Below are 15,575 nucleotides of genomic sequence, written 5' to 3'. Positions count from 1 at the left end.
CGGGGCCTTGCGCCTCAAGGTGTTGCACGCCCTCAGGGCCAAGCAAGGACATCAGCTTGTTAAGCCCGCCCTGCATGCCCTGGAGCAAAGAGGAAAATTGTTCCATCCTCACAGAGGATCAGTCTAAACGACTCAATTGTAGATTGACTACAAGTGCTACAAAGTGCAGCGGGCTGCCGTAGATTAGCACTTTGAGGAAGCGTAAGTTAGGTCACCGACCTTTTGTTCTATACTTAGAACAAGTACGAGTTAGCGGATCGCAATCCGCCTACTCCAAGAGGAATTATCGCCTTAACCCAAGGCTAATTAACTCTTCCGTTTAAAATCCAAAACTGACTTTTTTTTATTTTTATCTGCGGCAAAGCCGCCTGATTTTAAATGTATAGATTTTCCTATATATATAGTAAAATCTGAATACATGCGTAAATACTGGCTACCCAGCCACATACCGTATTCTTGTTTGGGTGCAGTCACACCATGCCCATCCGTGTGACACACCCCTGTTACCCGGATACGTGTAACCCCGTTACATTTAACCTAAAGAAAAGGTTCAGATGTGCACTAGTTAGCAAAATGCAAATTAAATATATATTGAATGTCCTTAGTCTTGCTGAGCTACCTCTCAGCATGATACGACTAAAGACATAAGGCTAACACGACGTTCAAGCCGATTACAGCAGTGCAGTTTGATACCCTGCGGAAGATGCTGGGGATTCAGGCACCAAGTACTGCCGAGTATAGTACCGAGAGTAGCGCGAATAGACTCAATTTTCTGATGGGATGATCCTAAATGAGGACCTTCAATACATTAACTTTGCATAGTGCCAACTAGTGCTCACTTGGACCTTCTCATCAAAACCGGGCTTGTACGTAGTCGAAGGTGAGCTAGTTTGTTACTTCGTTTCAGCATCAGGAACATCATTCGCGCGCAGCTATTGCGGTCGCGGACACATATTCTTCCTTGTAGACGAAAATGATTCCCTTCTTCACTGGACACCACGACACCACTCAAGTGCAAAGATTTTTTTATCGAGCAAATCTTTTAAGCAGCACTGTTACGTCGCAACAAGTAAATTTGGCACCATATGTAATGTCAGATACTGACTTCAGACTACCGCTTGCCCGACAGAGGGAGGATTGCAATGAATGGTGACTCACGTGCGCATAAGACTGACAAATATCGTCGTGTTGGTCTTCAATATACATATAAATTGCTACAAAAACAAATTGTCAGTTGATAACAATAATATGCTTTGAAATCGATTATTTCACAGGTTTGAACTCCAGACGATGAAAAGCGGCTTTTTGAACTTGCACAAGCCCGCGAAGCACACATCGCACCAGTGTGTGGATGCTATGCGCCGAGTGTTTGATACACGACAAGTTGGTCATGGTGGAACATTGGATCCAATGGCTACAGGTGTTCTCACCGTAGCAGTAGGACGTGCCACGCGGTTCTTGCAGTACCTAACGACTGGTAAAGAGTACAAGGGTGTCATTCGGCTGGGGATCACAACAGACTCAGACGATGGTTATGGAAAAGTTTTGACACAAAATCCAGCACCTTGGATTGATGAAAAGATGGTGAAGATGACATTGCAACGGTACAGACGAAAAGCTACGGAAGGAGATTAGTATCGATGGTAATTTTATGGTTTCTAGATTTATTGGAAATATAGATCAGGTACCTCCACGATTTAGTGCAATCAAAACGAACGGTGTAAGGCTTTACAAGCTGGCGCGAGCCAACAAGGTAAATGTTTTGAAATGTATAATCAGAACGTTTTTAACGATGTGGTTGTGATCTGAAGGACTTTGAAGTCAAACCAAGACGAGTGCAAATTGACTCGATTGAAGTACTTGACTTTACTCAAGGAGACTATCCAGAGGTGAGTTAGCTATTGAGAAAAGTGCAGCATTATCTACTTGATTAACATGATGAAAGGTGAATGTTAACGTCGCCTGTGAGGGTGGCACGTACATTCGATCGATCGCGCGTGAGTGTGGTGAAGCATTGATTGTGCCGCCTGAAAATGTAAATCCAACAAACACTTTACGTAACTCTGTCGGCGAGTTTTGTGCTGGGGGAATACTGACCGAGCTAGAGCGAACTAGAAGTGGGGTCTATTCCGTCGCTGATAGTCTTGATCTCGATGAAATTCGATCAAAAGTAGAGGTTTGTATAGTAACTGACAACAGAATCGCGACATGTTTAAAATTTAACGAGATATGTTGTCAATTTTATAGCAAGGAAAATCTCCATTACAACCGATCGAAAGTATGCTTCAGCATCTTCCGTTTGCAAACCTGCCGCTACAAACTGCTCAGCGATGGCTTCATGGCGGTGTTGTCACAATCTCTGCTCAAGACATTGTGCTTGGGAGCAACAAGAACTTTGAATTTTCGAGCGGCAAGCCCATTCGCATTTATATCTCCTCAACACCGCAAATGCTTGGGATCGCTCAAGTGGACCCGCAGGCTCAGTATAAGGAATTTGTACTCAGAAAGCGTGTATTTATCTAACAAATGCCGGCTTCCGTTTCCATTAAAAAGCCGACTCGACATTGCGGCTCTGCTGCATCAAATTTTGCAACCCAGCTGCCAACACGGCGGCAAAGATATCTGGATCAATTGAACTGCCAGATGCTTGTCGCAAGGGCCTTACTTCCTCTTGCGACTGTTCGTACGCATACGCTGTCGCTCCAGTAGGCTGTACCATGGTCCTCGCTTCGTCAAAGTCAGCCATTGATAGTGGACGCATCGTCAAAGCATTTATCGGAGCAGTCTCATCGTATATTAGCGTTTCCTCGTGCTCATCCGTCTGGCGGTTTGCAGCTTCCTCTTCAGCAGCTCGACAATTGTCGATATGTTCTCGAAGCGGAATCATCAGCGCAGCGCGACATAATTCCTTTAGGTCACTTCCACTGTAGTCCATTGTATCAACAGCGAGCTTGGTATAATCGAAATTATCGTCTATCCGTTCGGATTTCAACTGTAGTCGGAGAATTTTCTCACGCTGTAATTTGTTCGGTAATCCAATTTCAAAAGTACGAGGCATACGACGAAGGAAAGCAGGATCTACATCACCGGGTCGATTCGTTGCACCCATAATCAAAACACCAAAGCCTCCACCGTCTCCATTAGTCATTTCAGTAAATCCATCCCAAAGCGCAAGAAATTCCTAAGAAAAACAAAATCAGACTAATGACACATTGAGCTTGAACAATTGGCAACACCAACCGTTTTCATAGACGAAAATGTCTGGTCTGACACGCCCCCTCGCTTGCCCATGAACGAGTCAACCTCATCAATAAAGATAATACACGGCGCTAGTTTCTGTGCAAGGGAAAAAGCAGCCTGTACAAGCTTTTGTGACTCGCCAAACCACTTACTCATAATTGTACTGATCTTCAGATCAATAAAGAAGGCACCGGACTCTTTGGCAATAGCTTTAGCTAGCATTGTCTTACCCGTTCCAGGTTTGCCATAGAGTAAAATGCCTTTAGGCACAGTAAGCAGTGTCCCACGAGAGGCGAAAAACTCGGGGCTTTTAAGTGGTAATACTACCAAGTCGTAGATATCACGTTTTTGGCGCTCTAGACCACCAATATCTTCAAATGTAACGTCAATATCGTGTGGATCAATAATGTCACCAGCGATGATGTTCTCAAAGTAGCTTGTCTTAAATGCGCGGCGACCTGTGCGCTGCAAGCGATTCTTAAGTTTGGCCTGACTATCTTGCCCTTTATCCCAGTCATCTATCATTGGCTTGATTTGCTGTGTATTAATATGAAAAGAAATGACATGAGTCATGTTAGCACATATCACGTTAAAACGACTTGCCTTGTACAAATATTTCGATGTCTGGTACATGGCAAAGAGCATGAGACCATCAAGTACCATCCCTAGTAGCTCATTTTTAAAAGAAACAGTATCGTTGGTGTTTGACGTTGATTGCTGCTTCCCATTAGAGGCTTCGCTCTTACTGGAGCTGCTGCCCATTGAGTGTTCAGATTATGGAAGAATGAAATTTGTATAACTAGAAAGAGGATTCTAGCTAAGAATACTAATTTACATTTTAAACTACTAACACCATGATGTCCGTGAAGAAGCCGCAAAGCTCTTATCTCATCTTTTGTAATGAGCGGCGCAGAGACGTGATGAATGAGAATCCTGGTGTTCGCATCGGTGAGATACAAAAAATTATTAGTGCAAAATGGAACGAGTTGACGACAGAAGAGAAGGACGTGTATGTGGAACTGGCAAACAAGGATAAGGCTCGCTACAAGCAGGAAATACTTGACCACCCACAGGTCGATGAAGAGATTAATTTAAAGGAAAAGATGGCACAGAACTCTAATGCTTGCATTTATCCATTGGGAAGAGTTCGAAAGATTGTACAGAGCGATCCGGATATCGGCAAGGTTTCGAAGGATGCGCTTATTGCAATCGCCAAAGCCTCGGTACACTTAACTTGCGATTCATTGAGTCAAATTTTGGATCCTGATGATATGATTGCAGGAGCTGTTTGCTCAATTTTTAGGTACCAAGAGTTACGAGCAAGCTTTGTATCGCAACAAACGACAGATTAAAGCGTCGGATGTAACGCGCACAATACAAACCACTGCGTCGCTAGATTGGCTGCGTGAAGACTTTCCAGATTCCAAACATACCAAGGTAGATATTGCAGCTGAGCGTAAAGCGAAGAAGGAAGAAGAAATGAAAGATAAGGCATTGCCAGACAGCGCTTCCTTTTTTAAACCCAGATCTGACAGTGGCAAGACGAAAATGTGTAGCCAGTAAATTTGAAAGAGCTTTTTTGTCATAACAACTACAAGGTCATTGCATCGCTACAAGAGTCTTATCTAAGTAAAAGAAATTGGATTCTGCGAGGTCGTTTTAAGTGCTTTGAACATGCCACAAAGAGGCAGCGAGATCCCAAAAGACAAACTGCCAACAGATAGCTGCAAAACCTAGAATATATCATTCCAGTCATCAAATTCTTCATCCTCTTCTTCCTCTTCCTTTTGCTCTACAACCTTCTTAACCACGGGTTTCACGCGTGGGATAAGACCGCGACGTCCGGCAATTTTAGCAATTAACGATCCTTTTGCGATGTTTGGCACTACTCCATCCGGAAAGCTAATTGAGTCTAAGAAAATCTTGTCACCAACGTGTAGGCCATTGACGTCAATCTTTAGTGTAGCAGGGATGTCTTCCGTGAAGATGGTACAGTCGAGCGAGTGGTAAATGTGATTGATAAAGCCTCCGCGTTTTAATCCTGGGCTTCCCTCCTCATTCATAACTTTAATTGGTATTGATACAGTACGACCAGGCTTGAAACGCAAAAAGTTCACAGCCAAGGGCACGTCTGTGACGGGATCAAGCTGTACGTCACGCATATAGGCCTTCACAGGTGGCTCATTGTCAACTTGAATCTGGAACACCTGGTTTTCAATGGATGTCCATAGATCGCGATGCAAGATCTCAAACGTTCGTGTAGGTAACGAGACCAGCACACGTTCATTAGTACCATCTACACCCTCGCCATAGAGAACGCCTGGTAACAAGCCTTGCTTGCGCAAACGTCGAGAAGCACGCGATCCTTCACCGTCTCGTACCACAACATGTAACACGTTGGATGTAGCGTCACGAGTAGCGACGGCTAAAGTTGAGAAGCAAGGTTTAAAGCAGGCACTAGTACGTGCTGCGTGCCGCTGGAGAGCTAACATATTCTACACAAGTATCTTGAGCCACACAAGTTTAGATGTACATTTATCTATCGAGTATAACAGGATAGTCTATACAAAAGGTATAGTCGATAAGATAGTGCAACGATTGTTGTATTATTATACTACACCAGCGTAAACTGGTCATACAACAGTGCTCGAATGCGAAAGTAATTGCTTGACAGCGTACCCTCCATCACAATTTCGTTATCTATTGCACGCTTAAGAACCACTCCATCATTGCATACCAACATACCGCCGCGAAATTTTGCATGAAAACCAGCTTTGCCCAGTACCTGCTTCATGACATCCAGTTTCATCTTTCCATCACTTAGTAGGATGGGCTCGTGTGTTGTTTGACCTCCATTTTCATTGAGAGGCTGCAAAATTGGTACTGAGCTGTTCTCTGGTAGCACAAGTTGTCCGGTAACGTAGGCAACTTCGTGACTACCAATCTACGAAAAAAAAATGGGATTTAACTCCAAAACCTCATACTTCACACTTGTGAACGTACCTTTCGAAACACTGCAGACGTGTACAATGACTCTTTAACTGAGAGTTTATATACATTCGTGTCGGATTCGATATCGATACATTCCATGATGTTTGGTGTAAATACTGCTTCGCACGTTGGGATTGACGATTCTACAAACTGCTTTAGATCTTGAGTTGTCTTTTCAGTGCCATGAACTAGAATGAGTTTGCGTGGTTTGACGTTGCCTAAACAATTTCGTATTGCTCTGCCATCAGCAGTACCATCGAAATCAACTTGCGTAATACGAGCAGCGATCTAAGACATCCACAATACAAAATTATATGATCGTGATAATTAATACCCATGCACAAAGCATTTCGTACATTGACGACAACTTCACTTGTGACGGATTTCGTCGGGCGAGTTTCAGCTGCAACTTCTTGGTCAGCACTTTCCATGTCTTCGTCCCCATCAGCATCGTCGATAAGATTACGACGAGCCTGGCGATTTGCTAATAGTGTCGCATCCTTGAAATCCTCTGGGTTAATAATCTGCAAACAAAAGCGTCATATACTTGGTGTCGTCTTGTAAGTTAATTGAAAACATTCTGACCTCTCCATATTCATCCCACTCAATTTTTGGCTCCACAGCAAAGAACATAGGATATCGAACTGATGCTAATTGGCCCAAGCCAACCTTGAAAGTTCCACGAAGCTGAACTATAGTATGTGACGTTTGACGTTGAGTAGTTTATAAAAGCAAATTTAGGTGAGCTCACCTTCCTGCTGCGCAATTTGCTCTTCTTCCGACTCTGATTCGAAATCTTCAATTCCCATCATCATATCTTCCATCGCAGCATCTTCAATTTCTTTAGCTTTAGTTTCAGCTTCTGCACGAAGACGTTTGCGCTCTTTCACCTCGTATAAAGCAAGTTCAGCTCCCTCCAAAAACACCTTTTGTGTCACCGAACATGATATAGTTTTTTCAGCGGACGGGTCTTTCACAAGTCTAAGTACGCGGGATGCAAATGACGTTTCTGGTGTCGTTGAAGTAAAAATAATGCTATTTCGAGGATCAGGAGCCCACCGAATGAACATATCCTTTGCGAAACCACATTCAAGGCTAGGTGATGTAGCTAGGACTACCTTCACAAGTACATAAAGAAAAGGTTTGTCAAAGTTTGAAGTCATAGATGTCATGTGCACACAAACGCACCTTAGGATTCGGCAAAGCATCAAGTTCTTCCAGCGTATGAACCAGATGGATATGACTTAAGCAATAAGTTTAGAGTTAACTATGAGAAAATTGAGTAACATAGACTGATAACATACGTAAATTGAAAAGGATTTTGACGACCAATGTCAAAGTTTTTCGCAATGCGATCATTACACCATTCCAACATTGCCTGTGCTGCCTTTGGCGTATAATAGCTCATATCATGGAGCAAAGCTATGGGATCTCGCAGTCTATGCATAAATGAGCGATATCTAATTAGATGTACAAATCACGACAAGCATCAACCAATTGCGTACTTGTTTTGAATCCAGTATTGGTCCAGCACTCGCATTAACTCGAGTACACGACCAGAGCTGTCAGTAGGAATTAGTACATTTCCTCCATTTCGAACTGTCTTTAAAATTTCCATCATGATCTGATCACATCACCGAAATCAGTACGAAATAGTCACACAGCAAAACAATTCAAAATCCTACTTTGCTATCTCGATCCTTCAACTTTGGCTGCTCTGCATGAAGATTCATTGAGTCGGTAATCAGTAGCGTTGGGCGCCTACATCCATCACATTAAACTTCAAAATTAGCAATAAATTGACTTCGACATCTCTGTACCTAAAACTCACGAGAACGAGTCCAGAATCGTTTTTTGTAACACATGCTCCGAACGATGATTATAATCCACTGCGTAAATAATGTCGTCCTGTTTGAATTATGTATAAATGAGCTATTGCTGTTGATACATGTCAAGTCTTGTAAACTTCTACTCTTACCGTCTCCTTCATAATCCTCCAGAGAGCACCACCAATCAAATGTCCAGCCACATGAGGTGTGATCACAATTCCTTCTCCACTACTACGAAGCGTCAATTTTTCGGAGTACTTGAGCTGTTTGAATCGCTCAAAGACCAAATCCACATCGTCCAACGAAAAGAGTGAAAAGTCGTTATCTTGTTTCGTTTTGGCTTGATATGCGTCATACAGTGCAATTTGTCCCATACGATGCACTGGTAGTGTACCATAAACTGGAGCATTAAGTCCAAGCTTTCCAATGGCGTAGGGTAATGCCCCCATATGTGCCAAGTCCAGATGCGACACGAGCACCAAATCGATGCGGTCCACCACGCGCTGCAACGGCTTAAGCAGCTCAACATCATATGCATCTGTCCAACCACAATCTAGTAGAATACAAACATCGTCCACTTCCAAGAGATACGCGCAACATGGAGCGCTTGAATGCACACCATATAGTGGCGTGAAGGTGATCACCGCCATTGTGTAGCCTATTCTGTATTGTATAAGTTTTCAGAGTGAGCACCAAAAACATAAAAAATATACTTATTTTATTCAATTGGCCGGCTTTACACTACCACATGTTGAATTCTCGCCGCCTTCCTCAATGTAGCAAATCTTGGTAAGCAAAGGAAGACGAGGGCAAGCGTATGCCCTTGGTAGTGACTGCAGCGGTGCTCAATTTATATCAATGCGTCAGGCCATTTGTCTGTATATCGTACATATGCATGGTGGATGGAACACAAGCTGTACATCTGAATTGGGGTGCTCCATACGGCAAAGGATCGCAGCAAACCTAATGTTGACGACACAGCGCAAATTTCGCGCGACGAATGGTGCCAGCTGTGCAAGTGCTACCAAATGTGACGACTACTTCCATCAACGCAGATCGATAGCGTCTTGCTACAGATAATGGAGCTTGGCAAGGACGTTGAACACTAGCTCACAATATATTGTCGTATGGCAAGTAGGGTACGAGATTGCGTACGTAACCGATGGACGAGTGATCAGATCTCTCAGCACCTTTGTCGTCGTATTCAATGTGGCAATGTATAGAACCGTCAACAATGTGTTCATTGTAGTGATGCGAGCTACACACGACGTTACTAGTAAGGATGACAGCTTTATAGCGGTTTGCGCTGAGGTGAAAAAGCGCGAATGAGAGGTGCGACAAGAAATACTAAGGATCGCTTCACCGGTTGGAGCGCTAACAGACCACGCGCCTGATTTTTGCAACATCAGGGCATTCGGCTCAATGTTCACTGTATATCGAGACAAAAAAACTAGCAAACTCGCTTGCGCATCGTATAGTAAATGGAACGAACGTGGATAACAGCCATGACAAAAGAAGTCTCGCCCATTTATTTGGAAGACCAAATTCAAATGGTACTCAAACTTGAAGACCTTTCATCAGGTAGATAAAGCAGCTACATCGTGTTTGCAACAAGATTGCTGTGCATTTTGCACAAAGGAAGCTTGACTTCAGAGTCCGCGCTAACAAACTCATACACTCTGGGCTCGTGCTTCATGCAAGAAGCGTACAGCCCATGTGCACCAACCCTTTCAAAATTCGATTATCTGCACCAATATGGATACCATGTTGCACTTTTATAGGAGAAGAGTAAAAAAATTACCGCTAACGACCTGGCACGCCCTTTTTCTTTGCCTCACCCGGGTAAGAGATAAGAGAGTGTAGGCCTCCCGTAGCTCGTGGGGTCCGGTCTTGACCAATCACTGTATGCAGAAAATGCTAAGCGCAGAAGAAAGCAGGTTTGAAAGGAACATATGAACAACGGGGTTAAGGTTGCAGCCACCTATTACCTTTGAGTCCTAATACGTCAACTTGATGTCTAGGCGCTACGTCAAAATCTGAAAAGAAAACTCTACGCATCTCATTCTCTATCTGCAAGAACTGTGAAGGGTTTGTCTCCGACCGCAGGACAACAGATGAGTCAGTCGCTGTGAGCGTCGTATCCCAGTAAACACAGGATGATCCACTAGCAAATTGATGTGTCCTATTGTCCTTCGTAGTTGTTGAGGTCGATTGGACTAGCGCTGAAGAGGGAGCCTCTCTTTCAAAGGGGCGGGTCCACAATTATTTATTGCATCATCGGCGTCTCGGGATCTGTGATTTGTGGAAATCTGGTAGAGACAGAAGCGTCGGTGCAGTTATTGCCAAGAAGATTAGGCGAAACGGAGAATGGACTAATTGGTAGAGAGGATTACCATGTAACCATTCTGTGCGAGAAAGTGTGCTGACATTGTCAACATGTGCAACAGTGCATGGTCTGTATATATTCTAAACTTTACCGCATACATTTCGTCCTATTTCCCGTAATCTGTACGATTATGCACAAATATTTTTCGAGTGCATGATGCAACCTCGATGAATTCATCATCCACGACTAAAAATCGCTGGTGCATTCTAAGGACTTTGTGACGTAAGTAGTATCTCTCAGAGCAGTCCGGTCGCTGCATTATCACGCGTTGGAAAGAATACCACGGTATTTCATGAGCAGTCTATATAAAGCACCAGCAAGGCCACAAGCACTGACCAAAGTGCAATCAACCATGCCGTTCTGCAGCAAATTCGCCTGAGGAATCGGTGTTTGTGCCGGAATGACGAATGCACTCAACTTATTTTAAGCGTGTACCGTTCGTTAATTTTTGTTGGCCTTATGAAGGTTGGCGCCAAGTAGGAGGATTAATCCACTCTCGCCGGAAATGTTTCGGCATTGCACAGAATTTTTTTTTCTCTGATCGCACGATGTCTCATTAAAAGAGACGTAAGAGTGTAATGCAGTATTGACTCGAGTCAATTGGTCAAATTATGACGCACCTCCCGATCCTAAGGCATCGCCTATCGCTAATTTGTCCCGTTGAGATATCTGAGAAAAATAATCTGTAGGCTCCCTAAGGACACTCGTCTACTCCACGCCTTGACTGCTCTGAGAGTGGGTTCAATGGCAGATTAAACATTAACAGCAAAGAGCACTGCTAATTCTCCTGTGCCAGCCAAACCATTCTGGTGAATTTAATGACCTGCAATATCATACAAACACTCTCTAAGATTTGCTTCAAAATCAACAAAAGCTTTTACTTGACGTTCTGGATGGAGACTTAAATCTTTTAGGGACGATCTGATCGTTTATCATGCAAACCATCTATCAAGCCTTTTTGATGAGCGCTTGCCACAAATCCGCGGTGCTACACTGTTTTGAATGGTGGGCGCGTCGTACAGTATTAACGACATGGCAGTACCATCCTATTCTAACAAGAGTGTATGCCATTAAGCTTATCTCGACTTACATCCACGTGAATCCACAGACCGATGCCCTGGAGACCGCGGCACATGCCCGCTTTAAATTGTCTTTTCGGAGCCAAACTATGGACGCCGCGCCATGCAGTCGCACTCCAGCAACCCACCAGTATTTTTTCTGCGAACCCCAGTTTACAGCTGTAGTTAAGCGACATATTATACATACCTTTATGTAGCAACACAAATTCCTGGCTCAGCAACGATACGCTTCAGAAACCTCGATGTACTGTCGCTACATCCTGTCACATGCTGAGGCCGCGGTTCACTGACGCTTCTGCCTCTAAATTGAAATCTAAGCACTTTTGTAATATTAATCCTTGCTCAGGCCAAAGGCGCTTTTGTGTCGTAACTAGGTCGTAATTATAGCTACACAACAACTTTCAAGGTAAGAATCGCGGCACCCAAATTATTCAGCTTTCAGTCAATTCATGACTCATGGTGTATGTACCGAAGTGTAAATACATCTCTCATTTATATATACGGACAAACAGAGTTCCGCCCTGTCAAAGTTCTTTTACAATGTAGCTCAGAAAATTTTTGATGTTAGTGCCGACACAGCGAAACGGGTTCCCGTACTTGGAGCTTTCTGGGTGAGGATATTTCAAGCCAGTTGGCCACATGTAGTAGAGCGTTTGCACTTGCGTTACTCAGACATCATGTCTCAAAAGACGCCATGCACCGAATGGGCGTTTTGTACAGTGTACGCGTCTTATGCAACATGAATTACACTACCGAAAGCTTTGGATAGCAGGGTGCATTCAACTCAAATATCGCTTCATCGAAGTGTGTGGTTGCACTTTTATACCGCTAGTCACTGTTTCAAGGCGTAGTGTATCATCGCACTGACCTACTCAACACGAAGGTGGTGGTAATAATAATAACGAGGACCTTACGTTCAAATTTCTATACGAGCGCATGATAACATCTTGGTGGAGGAAGGACATTCGCCTCTTTGGGCGTCATTTACTAACGCCCAAACATATTTGAATTGTTTATCACTAAGCACTACGAGCTTATGACCGCACGTGTCAAAGGTTTTGACAAGTTATGTTCTCACCGCTTACGTCTGTACGCTTAGCCTGCCTGCCGATTCTAGCAGATGGTCGGCAATTTTTCGTACATAATTAAAATTTGGTCCGAGAGATGCGTCCAGTTATAACAGTATTATGATCTTAATGGGCCGTATGAGCAAAGTGACTTGCGTCCCTGATATCAGGTACGCTATAACAGGTGAGGATACAGCAATACTGTTCCTTGACAAAGTCTTTCAAAGATAAGATTTACCGGTAAACGTTGTATGGAACAAGACCCGAGCCCTTTTGCAAAGTTTGAATGGACTTTGTTCAAGTCGCGTGGCACCAGGATAAACCTGTCCGCCGCAAATTGACAGTCAGACACAAAACGCTGATCTTGTATTAAAAGATATCAAACAACGCCATTAACGGAGAAATGAAGGTGCGAAAGCAATTGCTCCCACTCCTCGAGTCTGTATTATAAGTCATTACAAGCCTCTCCAAAAATCTCCATTTTTTCATATATGCTTTTATCCTCTTGACACCACCACATAAAGGCCCCGGTCCTATTGTGGATATGATTCAGCGTGCTGACTTAGTCCGGGCACTACATCGAAGACTTTATCGCAACGAGACGTAGCGTCATGCTCCGAAAGTGCGACGCAATTGCTACGAGCCAAGATGTGCAAAAGCAATATTCAGATACCAGATGCAATCGCAACACGTTTGAGTATGTAATGAATGAGAAGGTGTTATTCAAATGTGGTTAGTCTGCCTATATAATTGGTATTCACAGTCAACATGACCAAATTGCGATCTTGCTACACCCAACCGTTTACGGTCGTAGCGAGAAAAGGATTAAGCCATCTCGCGATACTTCGGGAAAATACGAACACATTCTGTATCATACATGGGCTTTTTAAAGTAATGTCAGTACACTGCTCTTATGAGCCATCCGGATGCGAAACTAGTTGCTGTAGACAAAGCAAAACTTCAACCTATACCTGCAGCTGCGCCACCGTGAAGCCTATAGCTCTAGGGTAGTAATAAGCCTCTAAGCCGCTGTAATAAATTTCATCACTCCATGCGACGGTGTAGCTCATGAAGCGCATTTGACATTTAGGTCATGTCAGTTTTGGCCGCACACCGAGACTCTCGGAGATATTGACAGCCAAGGAAGCACAAAAATGCCAGCAAAAAAGTGCCTCTCGTCAATTCTATATGATAAACGAAATGTAGTATATTTTGATGTAGATTGGTTAGTGGGTGGATGGATTTACCAGGATTGCTGTTGGTAGTTAGTGAAGTGGGAGGAATACGCTTCCTTCAAGAGCGCACAGGAGGTTGAGCTTCCCTCTCGACAAGATTGCCCTGGCGCCGCCGCACTTTCGACGAGGCGTACCCTTTGTCATTGTTTCCACGGGAAAAATGTTAGGTCGCGCTTCACAACGCGCCTCTGGGGATCACCGCGGTTCCAAGCTCGACACTTGGCCGGTAGCTGTATCAGCAGAATTAATAATGTTTAGGGCTGTATTAACAGGCTCAAAACGATATTTGGGGCTTTATCAGCAAGAAATGAAGGGCAGCTCTCGTCTTTACGTTCCAGTCGTGCTTTTGTGCATCGCAAAGTCAATGATCAAATGACGTTACCAGACAGCGGTGTCAATCAAAGTGCCTTATAACGCCAGTTAATGTGCATTCGTTTCTTTTCCTATCTTTCTGAGTGCTTGATATCAGAGGAGAAGTTGTACACACAGAGACTCATCTGGTTTTTTCAGTCGAGACGTTTTAGGAGTGGCACAGGATCTTCCAGAACGCGCTTCTAAATAGGCTTTATAAACATCTTTTGCCGTCGGCCTAAGTGCAAGGGGGCGTGTCAGGGCTCTACAGCGGCGCTGAGTGCAGCTTTCATTGCGAGTCGCGTGATTAAAAAACACTATGTAACTGAGCCTGAAAAATCGCTGTGAATCATGCGCTTGTAGACGGGCAAGCTCGCCTTACCTAGCTAGCTCCGTCTTATTAGTAACGGGATGAGAGACCTTGTGAATCCCGCGGTGAGACATCGTCATATGACCTACTGCCGCAAGAATCGGGTTCAGAGTGCGCGTTTTGTGCAGAGTTGGGGTGAGAGTAGAAACCTTCCGGCCTCAGAGAAATTTATGCACATGACGAACGGCATTGTCGTATGTCGCTTTTTCGAGTTCTAATTCGGATAGTAGCTCAGATAGCCAATTTTACCTTCTTAATCAGTAAATTAACACCCCCGCTAACTTACTCAGCACGACTCATTTATCGTCGACCGCGCCGCGCCTTTTGCAGTGCTTTGTGTTCCACGCGAGCGCGTAAGAGAAAGACCTTTGATGTGCTGATCCTCGTAAGTGCACTAGTTAGCGCGCAGTTCCGATGCAGTGAACTCTCTAAGAACTCTCTGAGAGTGTATCTCAGATGTAGGTCTAAGGTCAATCAGCATCCCATTCTGTCAAAACCCTCGAATTTCAAGAAAGTTCGACATGACTCCGTTGTATAAATCGTAAATATGATAACCGTATGTGGCAAATTAAATATACTTGTACTATCTACTAATATGTCATTTGAGTGTCGTACGTGAGTGCACGACGCATCTGATTTGCGCGGCGTTCATAAAGCTGGAACGTTGCCATCGGCTGTGAGCCTAACCCATCTTAACGAGCGTTACTCTCGTCAAGTCTGAAATCCCTGAACTCGACGTCCACGAGATACAAAATAACCCAAACCTTCACAGTAGGCAACCTTGCGTATCAACAATCCCCCGCGAGATCACCTCACTTGCGTTATTGATCTATTCTTCGCCTTTCAATCGATGAAGACGAGAAACATAGAGAATAAGTATTTGGAATTATAGATGTAGTATCTGTGAGTACCACATTGCTTGTAACGGGGTTACACGTGCCCATGTATAAAAGTGCGGGTCATGTAGAATGGTTTGATCCAACATAGGTGTGGATTACACAAGTTGGTGTAATTAATAATGGTGTGG

The 15,575-nt window shown here is 43.9% G+C and overlaps 7 protein-coding genes across 7 annotated transcripts; 3 read left to right on the top strand and 4 right to left on the bottom strand.

Moving 5' to 3' along the window:
* Window positions 1-1,146: 1,146 nt before the first annotated feature.
* On the top strand, window positions 1,147-2,523 carry PHALS_13120 (trna pseudouridine synthase b; the record flags this gene model as incomplete). Its single annotated transcript, XM_024728812.1, has 6 exons — window positions 1,147-1,187; window positions 1,275-1,604; window positions 1,663-1,753; window positions 1,812-1,889; window positions 1,946-2,176; window positions 2,248-2,523. The coding sequence occupies 6 exons, from the start codon at window positions 1,147-1,149 to the stop codon at window positions 2,521-2,523; spliced, it is 1,047 nt and encodes a 348-aa protein (XP_024579252.1).
* Window positions 2,524-2,545: 22 nt separating this feature from the next.
* On the bottom strand, window positions 2,546-4,002 carry PHALS_13119 (msp1 family protein; the record flags this gene model as incomplete). Its single annotated transcript, XM_024728811.1, has 3 exons — window positions 2,546-3,181; window positions 3,241-3,777; window positions 3,844-4,002. 3 exons carry the CDS (start codon window positions 4,000-4,002, stop codon window positions 2,546-2,548), a joined length of 1,332 nt encoding a protein of 443 aa, XP_024579251.1.
* A 92-nt stretch (window positions 4,003-4,094) lies between these two features.
* PHALS_13118 (nuclear y ccaat-box binding factor c subunit nf yc) lies at window positions 4,095-4,803 on the top strand (the record flags this gene model as incomplete). The annotated part of the gene is made up of 2 exons (XM_024728810.1): window positions 4,095-4,463; window positions 4,522-4,803. The coding sequence occupies 2 exons, from the start codon at window positions 4,095-4,097 to the stop codon at window positions 4,801-4,803; spliced, it is 651 nt and encodes a 216-aa protein (XP_024579250.1).
* A 62-nt stretch (window positions 4,804-4,865) lies between these two features.
* On the bottom strand, window positions 4,866-8,710 carry PHALS_13117 (cleavage and polyadenylation specificity factor subunit; the record flags this gene model as incomplete). Its single annotated transcript, XM_024728809.1, has 13 exons — window positions 4,866-4,973; window positions 5,040-5,735; window positions 5,861-6,184; window positions 6,244-6,519; window positions 6,588-6,755; window positions 6,817-6,923; window positions 6,983-7,349; window positions 7,420-7,474; window positions 7,536-7,670; window positions 7,737-7,855; window positions 7,917-7,992; window positions 8,063-8,139; window positions 8,210-8,710. 13 exons carry the CDS (start codon window positions 8,708-8,710, stop codon window positions 4,866-4,868), a joined length of 3,009 nt encoding a protein of 1,002 aa, XP_024579249.1.
* A 1,153-nt stretch (window positions 8,711-9,863) lies between these two features.
* On the bottom strand, window positions 9,864-10,118 carry PHALS_13116 (uncharacterized protein; the record flags this gene model as incomplete). Its single annotated transcript, XM_024728808.1, has 2 exons — window positions 9,864-9,961; window positions 10,049-10,118. 2 exons carry the CDS (start codon window positions 10,116-10,118, stop codon window positions 9,864-9,866), a joined length of 168 nt encoding a protein of 55 aa, XP_024579248.1.
* Window positions 10,119-11,407: 1,289 nt separating this feature from the next.
* Window positions 11,408-11,722, top strand: PHALS_13115 (uncharacterized protein; the record flags this gene model as incomplete). The annotated part of the gene is made up of 1 exon (XM_024728807.1): window positions 11,408-11,722. One exon carries the CDS (start codon window positions 11,408-11,410, stop codon window positions 11,720-11,722), a length of 315 nt encoding a protein of 104 aa, XP_024579247.1.
* Window positions 11,723-14,848: 3,126 nt separating this feature from the next.
* PHALS_13114 (uncharacterized protein) lies at window positions 14,849-15,180 on the bottom strand (the record flags this gene model as incomplete). Its single annotated transcript, XM_024728806.1, has 2 exons — window positions 14,849-14,987; window positions 15,164-15,180. The coding sequence occupies 2 exons, from the start codon at window positions 15,178-15,180 to the stop codon at window positions 14,849-14,851; spliced, it is 156 nt and encodes a 51-aa protein (XP_024579246.1).
* Window positions 15,181-15,575: the final 395 nt, after the last annotated feature.

The sequence above is a fragment of the Plasmopara halstedii genome, assembly GCF_900000015.1.
Source record: "Plasmopara halstedii genome assembly, contig: Scaffold_650, whole genome shotgun sequence".
Lineage (NCBI taxonomy): Eukaryota > Oomycota > Peronosporomycetes > Peronosporales > Peronosporaceae > Plasmopara > Plasmopara halstedii.
Note: the sequence above shows the minus strand (reverse complement) of the source record. Positions and strands in the feature narration are given on the sequence as shown.